General features: G+C 32.2%; 1 protein-coding gene across 1 annotated transcript; it reads right to left on the reverse strand.

Annotated features, from left to right (window-relative positions):
* Window positions 1-7,291: 7,291 nt before the first annotated feature.
* On the reverse strand, window positions 7,292-7,627 carry LOC129872680 (uncharacterized). Its single transcript, XM_055947611.1, has one exon. The coding sequence runs from the start codon at window positions 7,625-7,627 to the stop codon at window positions 7,292-7,294; it is 336 nt and encodes a 111-aa protein (XP_055803586.1).
* Between the last annotated feature and the right edge of the window lie 907 nt (window positions 7,628-8,534).

Here is an 8,534-nt window from a genome sequence, read left to right on the forward strand (position 1 = left end):
ACTTGAAACATATGTATTTTAGGGTTCTAGTCTTATGTTGACCAATTTATTAGAAAAAATATTAATGATGTTTAATCTATGTAGTCTCCACAAAATATGGTCATAATTTACCCATTTCCTTCATCTAAGTTTTTTTTTTTGAAAAAATATTTTAATTGAAGGATGAACAAATGTAAATATTGAAACAAGGTCATTTTAAATATTGGCTAGGAATTTTGAAATATCAATTTTGACAATATTTGAATATGAACAAAAAAAATCATTTTTTTAAAAACACAAATACTTTTTAAGTATCAAACGGCGATTTTTGTATGATTGTAGATGTTACAATGTCTGTAGAAGCACATTATTATTTTTATTAATTTTTGATAAACAATATTTAGTAAAATATTTATGTTGCTTTCAAATATATTTGAAACTCAATCTGGCTTAAATATTTTTGTTAATGTCAGATACTCACCAACCTTTCACTCGATTCACATTATAATATTTCTAAATTAGTTTTGAGACAAATCAATCTGAAATATTTTCACACATCAAAATGATGTGTTTACAATAGTGTGAAAATTAAAAGAAAATTTTTGTTCATTTAAAGAAAAATACTCAAGATGAAGGGAGATTAGTTTCAAATGTCTTATAATTTTTTTTTCAAATGAAGATGTAAATTTATTACTCACATGAATTTTTTTCTTTTTATGGTAAATAATAAAATTTTTAATAATAATAGGATTGATATATAAGTTTCTTTGGTCCTTTCTACTAATGTCAATCTGTTTAAACGAGAGAGGAAGAAAGAACGATAAATTTATTAAGTTTATGTCATGATTAGTTTAACCCCTTGAAATGTAATGACCTATCTTGCCGTTATTAAAAATACCAGTGTTAAAATTCTTGAGCTTAAAAATTTATCTATCTAGTAGAGTTAGGCTGGGATCCGCCCCACCTTGGAAAAAAAATATATCTCTTACGTAGGAAAATCGGGAAGGATCATTTTTTTTACCAGTGAGACTATGTGGACATTCTCATTTTTGTATAGCTTTTGGACAAGCGGGGGAAAGGAAATATACCTTTTAAACTATCAGGCCCTCTTAGTGATCATAGCAAAAATCAACTTGCTGATGTATATGAGAAAACCCGCAATGATGCCTGCGATTATGATCATTTTTGACATCCCAATTAGTGTCTGATTTTGGGATGACCGGATCCTATTTTTTACATACCCGAGCTAATCTTTGACCTCTATACTAAAACTATACTTCTTGATGGGCGCTCCGAGTGAGAGCCAGACTGGCGTGGTACAAGTTGATGTTCGCTGATGTGCCTCCAAATTCTCTTCCCCTATTCTCCTTCCAACTCTCTATCATATGGGCTAATTGCCAAATAAATTGCATTAATTTCTCTAGGGTTTAACACAATGACCCTATGACGACTTGAGATTATCCCCTAGTTGTGAAATGGTGCTTAGATCTAAAAGTGACCCCAAGCTAACCATATGGCCTTGCATGACTCTAACATATCCAAAACAACAATTGAAATTAAATGAGGAAGATCAACTGGAATAGGTCTATTAAATCAATTTGAAATAGAAAACATATTTGATTTAAAGATATGTTGAATCAAACTGACTGTCTAAAGGCCTCTACTAATATGAGTTTCTAGGACAAGCCTCTAGCTAGCTACGGACGCTATGAGCTCACTAAATCTCCGAATTCAAGTTTCTCTGTATGAAATACAAATCAACAATGATAACCCTTACTATGATATGCAGGGTGCAAAAGTCATAGGTCAACTGAGCTCCACAAATAATAAACAACGTAAATATAAGGTAAATACAACACAAGTAACTACACAAGGGCTATAATAAGAAAGAAGAAGCAGTAAGAGTGAAGAAGTAGGATACACGGAGAAAAGATGTTGAGTCAAACAACGTAGATGAAGACCCAGTCCCAGTAAGTCATAAATGACTTGCTGTTGCTAGCTCCAAATGCCGAAAAGATCAAAAATTGGAGGAAATGACCTGGAGTGGTCAGTAAAATATATTGCATTGTTGAACACCGAAACTCAAATTTTGATTTAATAAAGGTGTAGAGTATATTTTTTTAGAACTCCCTTATTGTAGTCTCTAATCTTGAAATTTCACTAGTAATATTACAAGAAAGGTGTATACTCCTAAAATTAAAAAAATAAAATGTGGACCTTCTCCTTGCAACCATAGAGAGATTTTGAAAGAAATAGTTCCTTATAGAAGCTAATTAAATGTTATATTTAATGAAAATAGATTAATAAATCAATTAAAAATAATGCATTTTATTCTATTAATCATAATTATCAACATTATTTTTTCAGATTATGACTACTTAAGGATATTAATTACTTCTTGTTAGTATGTATATATTATCATGTATAAACATGATGAGAATCAACAAAGTTTCTTGAAAAAAGGTTTTTTGTTTTCTTTAACAATAATTCCATCAAGGTGGTGTAGAAAGTATAAAAAATTGGAGAGAAGAATTTATTTGATCAGATCAGTTAATTTTGTGGCAATTACATTTTTATTAGTCTTAAGTCAAAACTCCTAAAATATTATTATAGTTTACACGTAAGTAATCTAAAAATAAAATATAAGAAAATTTTAAAAATTCATTTATTCTATTGAAATCGTAAGAGAGTTATGTTAACAATTTCCTCTCTTTAAAGTTATATTGAGGTAAAAATTAAAAGACTCAGCTTTTAAGGCCATGCAAAAGTTTGGCGCAATAAAAATTTTGTGATGCCCTTAGATGTTTTGGGCCGTCACTAGGTACTTTATAATATATCAACAATTTTATAACCTTCACCGATATTGTCACGCCTCGAGAGGGTACCCTAGACGTGACCGGCACTCCGGAACCATTTTTGGCTCCCAAGCGAACCACATAGCTTGATCACACATTCGTTCATTCGTTCAGTCAGCGAAAAGTTTAAAATAAAGAAATAATTTGGTGGGCAATCCAAATCAACGATCTAACTCAAGAAAGAAAGGCCATGGGCCAAAAAATCAAACTCTAATCTTTGTCATAAAAATAGTTTGACAAAAATAATTCAAGGAATTAAAATACTCAATCGACCCATCACTATCTAGTCTATGAAGTCTCTATCACTACTATCTAATTGTTGCCAATGACATGTTCATGGCTACCTCAAATCAAAATGAAAAAGGCTAACTCGACGCAAGAATAACATAAACGGTGTCCTCCGAATGTAGGGGAGGACTCACCAATACGCTGAGTGGGAATAGATCCTCATTGGTGCTCCCATTGACGATCTCTTAAACCTGTCGCTGCATCATGAAACGATGCAGGTCCAAATGGACGACAGTACATTTAATGTATGAGTATGTAATATGGCAGAATAAAACATACCTCAAGGAAGAATAACGTTGGTTCGAATATCTCACTTCAGAAAAATAAGAGAGACTCAATCAAAGTATCATAAGTCCAAAGTAAGAATACATTTTAGACAACGACCAATCACACACCATACAATCCAATCCAATCCTATCATGTACAATACAGTTCAAATCCAATCATATACGATTCTATTCAATCCAATCACATATCACCTAATCCAATCCATCACACATCATCTAATCCAATCCAATCGTACACAATTCGATTACCTATCATCTAATCCAATCCGATCATATACAATCAACTCAAAGGACTCAACTCAATAAATATGCAAATTAAATTATGCAATGTTTTACGATTCAACTCAATCAGCTACAATCACAATCGAACCAATCATATCATGCACAATCCACTCAATTTGGGAGTTTCTCTAATCAACAACAATCCCACCACCTATATATAGGTGATGCACAATGAGTCACGCCGTTGCTCCGTTCGTTCATACTTGCCAGGGTATGAACGACTCAAACCAATCATGGATCCGTCAATCAATCAAGTCCTATCATTTCAGTACAATGAAATAGGGAAACATCCGACACGGCACAATCCCTTTCTACGTTGGCGGCGTAGTTTATGGAATTCGAGTATGGACTATACTCTTACCCAATTCGGTGCTCAATACTCCTCCCAAGACTCAATACGCGCATAGATATTAAGTGAGTAAAATATTTAAAATACTCATTTAGTCTCTTAGGACTTAATTTCAAATCAACTCATTTAGTATTATTGGACTCTTTTCAAAACTCAATCAATCTGGTCTCATTGGACCTTCTTTCAAATCAACTCATCTCAATCATCAAACTCTTCTCTTCAATTTTTATACCATCTCAACTCAATGGATGTAGAAAATATTATGCTTTTAAAATATAATTCCAACTCCTCAACTCAAACTCAAAATAGATATTTTAATGTAAAAATACTCAACTCATTTATACTCAAAATATTCATGTTCAAAACGATAATTTAGAGGCTCCTCAAACTCAACTCATACTTAAACTCCTTTTTAAATCAAAGATAAAAATAATCATTCTTTAAAATTCAAAATAGTGTATAAGTAGTTTATGCGAAAATGCTCACAATCATTTATTTAAAACTCCTTCTCAAAAGATCATTTATTTTCAAAATGCTCATAAGACTCCAATCAAATCAATTTATGCAAATCACATATCACATAATCACATTAGACTCCAATCTACTTCATCACACAACATCCTCATCAACATAACCTCTTCATTCACATCATCGTCAAACATCATCATCGCATCATCATCAAATATCATCATCACATCGTAACTATTCCATTTAATTCTTTTCATTTCAATCAATACACATACATAAACCATCCATCTCAAACTCAAGACAAATTATGACCAAAAGAAATCTCATCTTGGGTTCACGTGAATGAATACATGAATCCATACTCTCAACAAAACTCAACTCAAGAACCCCATCAATACATATGAATTTATATACAAAATTTATTTGTAGTCAACAATATGAAATATAACTCTTTAGTCATTCAAGTCATGAAAATCGCCAATCAATTTCTAGTACATAAAAATATTCTAGAGTTTAGGAAAATTTCAAGAAAAATCTTCATAAAAGGTTCAAATCTTTCACAACTTCTACCTAACACATCTATGGGCATATGGAAGAACTCAATCCATATTTTAGGTTAGCCTTACATACCTTAGAGTAGCTTTTGAGGAAACCTTGTTGTTGGGTCTTCAATGGGAAGCTTGAATCCTTGAATTTTTTAGGGCAAATCTTGTTGGAGATATTTGGAAGAGAAGAGGGGATGAAGATTAGGGTTTTCGGGAGGTGAGGAGGCTGAAAATATCATCCCAAAATATCCCAAGTTGGGTATATATAATTAGGGAAAAAGTCCAGGTTGCCCCTCTTCAAAAATCTGGAAAACTGGGCAAAAATCTTGTTGGCGCTATAGTGGCCCGTCGCGCCACTGCAGTGCCAAGCCAAAATAGGCTTAAAACCCTGCACATCTAATAGTGGCGCGTCGCGCCAAGGACCAAACTACTGAGGCTGTTTTCTGGCACTATAGTGGCGTGTCGCACCACTGGGGCGCCAAGCCTAAATTTCCTGCAGTGGTCGCCCAGGCCTGAAATTCTTACAGTACTAGTCTGTAGTAAAATGGTCATAACTTTTGACTCCGAACTCCAAAAATTATAATCTTGATGGCGTTGGAAAGAAGACTCAAAGACCTTTAATTTGGTCAACACCCAGTTCATTATAACCTATGAGATATGGTCGTTTGAAGTTGACCCTTATACTAACTCATCTGAAAACGTAATTGATTGGAAATCTTTGGACTCGATTTGGCGTTGGAGATCCCTTATGACCCCTAAACACATCTAACACACTTAAAATACTTAGGAATTAATCCTAACTTATATATATAATTACAAGTCCTTCGGTTCGAGGCTACACACACGTGAAGAAATGTTCGAGTCTTTGCGAAAATTTTCCGGGGTGTTACAGATATGCTTCGATAACCTTAGGGTATTTGTAAATCTATGTTTTAATATTAAATTTTAAGTATTATTAATTTCATAGTTCAAATTTTACTTATTAATATGTTATCATCTCCCCCACCTTAATTTTTGGTTTCTTAATCTGAATATTTGTGTGTTCCTGTGTAGAAGTAAACATAAAATTCTATTTCTAATGCAAGGGATAAATTGATTTTATCCAATAAACTGCAAACATGGGACGAATTTCTCGACTTCATAAAGGGAGAAAAAATTTAGATAAATAAAAAGAAAAATATAAACATGATGATAAATTATTAATTTTAAGTTTTTGGAGTGCAAACATCACTTCTATACGTTGAAACAGAACATACAAAAGCCAAGAAAGTAATAAATATTGCATTATTACCATATTTTAAGAAAATATGTTAATCTTAAATAAGTCTTTTTGATAATATTTTTTATTCTTTGATTCAATTTTAAATTTAGATGCATTACTAGTTTACACTAGAAAGTTTTAAAATAAAAATTTACCCAATATGTAAATTGGTTTGTTAAATTTTGAAGTGTAAGAGATCCTTTTTGAAAATCATATGTAAAATGGTTTGTTAGATTTTGAAGTGTAAGAGATCATTTTTGAAAATCATACTAACAACAACAATATTTCAATAACAATAGTAGTAAGAGCAAAAATAAATATTTCAGTATGTAGTAAACATTAAAATAATTATCCATAGATTTAATAACTGAATAAAACAACAAAGTTTGAAACAAATAATAAAACACGACAGAAGGATACTCAAATGAGGACAAAGGAAAAGTGATACAGATTGTTCTATGACACAATCGAGAAATGAAAAATATTAAAAGACAAACAATTCAATGGACAACATGGACATAGAAAACAATACTAATTGACAAGAAACACATTGGTCATTAGAAGTTATGGTGGGATTTGGATCTTGTACATTAACATTTTTAAAAAAATAGGTCATCCAGTAAAGTCATTACGTCATCATTCCAATTCAGTAACCCAGATAATGTAGGACTAGGTGATAAGGCATCGGAGTTATTCGGATTGTTATTCATTGACGTTGATACATCAATTAAAGGGATATCCTCTGTAGGGTTATTCATTGACGTTGCTACACCAATTGGAGGGATATCTGTTGAAGGTTTCATTTATTGTGTCGTTGGAGGAAACACTGGAGAATACATTGGAGGAGCCATCATTGGTGAAGGCATCGGAGAATCCACTATTGTTGACGGCGTTAGAGGGGCCATTCCAGGATTTTCTCTAATAGCCATTTGTTGAGGCATTGGAGACAATAATTGTGGACCCACTGGAGGAAACATTTATGCAAACAATAGAGGATATGGATCCCTTGGCCCTCCAGAGTTGGTCCTACCAGTTACCATTGATTCAACAATGGGTTGAGAGGCATTCGATGTAGAACCCTCTCTATCAATATTTTTCCTCATTAATTCACGAACCTTTTTGCGGTTTTTCTTCATCACGCGACTCAGGTCATTCTGATCGTAAGGGTGCATGTCAGCTGAATTTTGTTTTCCACTTAACACCTCATACATCTCATTTGTCATTTTCTTGACTCTATTTTCCTTTCTTATTTTTGGTAGTTTTTCCTCCAACTTCTGGATCCTTTGCTCAGTGAACTCTTCTATTGTCACCATATTTTTGGATTTCTCCAATGGAGGCAACTCCTTAAACTTTATAATAGTGGTGCGTGCAGCATCATTATTTGGAAATATGTATGATTCATTTCAATAAGGACCATAGACAACAGCAGCAACTTCAACATCACAAAGTGTTTTGAGCTCTTCACACTTTTTGAAGAGACCTTTTAGTCTTTTCTCGTATGAGACTTTTCTTTTACTCTCATCTTCAATCAAAGTGAAGTTAACTTTGTTTCTTGGCATGATTAAAGGGCAGGCGAAATGTGTTTGTTTGGATATGTGGTATCCAATAGCTTTGTTGTTGTAGTAGTTGTTGTACTTTTCTTGCCTAGGATTAACTCCTATTTATATAAAAACATTTGCATTCTGTAAATTTTTGAATAGTTTGAATTTGACAGATTTTTCTTGATAGGAAGAACTATTTTGGAAAAACACTAATTGAGGGGATCTTAGACATACATCTAGATAAAATCAACTTAAAATATATATATTTTATGGTTCCAATCTTATGTTGACCAACTTATTAGGAAAAATATTAATGATGTTTAATCTATGTAGTCTCCACAAAATATGGTCATAATTTACTCATTTCCTTCATCAAGTTTTTTTTGAAAAGTATAGTTTAATTGAAGGATGAAAAAAAGTAAATATTGAAACAAGGTCATTTTAAATATTGGCTAGGAATTTTGAAATATCAATTTTGACAATATTTGAATATAAGCAAAAATAATCAATTTTTAAATAACAGAAATACTTTTTAAGTATCAAACGACGATTTATGTATGATTGTAGATGTTACAATGTCTGTAGAAGCACATTATTATTTTTATTAATTTTGGATAAACCATATTTAGTAAAATATTTATGTTGCTTTCAAATATATTTGAAACTCAATCTTGCTTAA

The sequence above is a fragment of the Solanum dulcamara genome, chromosome 2, assembly GCF_947179165.1.
Source record: "Solanum dulcamara chromosome 2, daSolDulc1.2, whole genome shotgun sequence".
NCBI classification, from domain to species: Eukaryota; Viridiplantae; Streptophyta; class Magnoliopsida; order Solanales; family Solanaceae; genus Solanum; species Solanum dulcamara.

Coding starts and splice junctions, on each gene's coding strand:
- LOC129872680 (XM_055947611.1), bottom strand. CDS start 7,627: ATGGTGACAATAGAAGAGTTCACTGAGCAAAGGATCCAGAAGTTGGAG.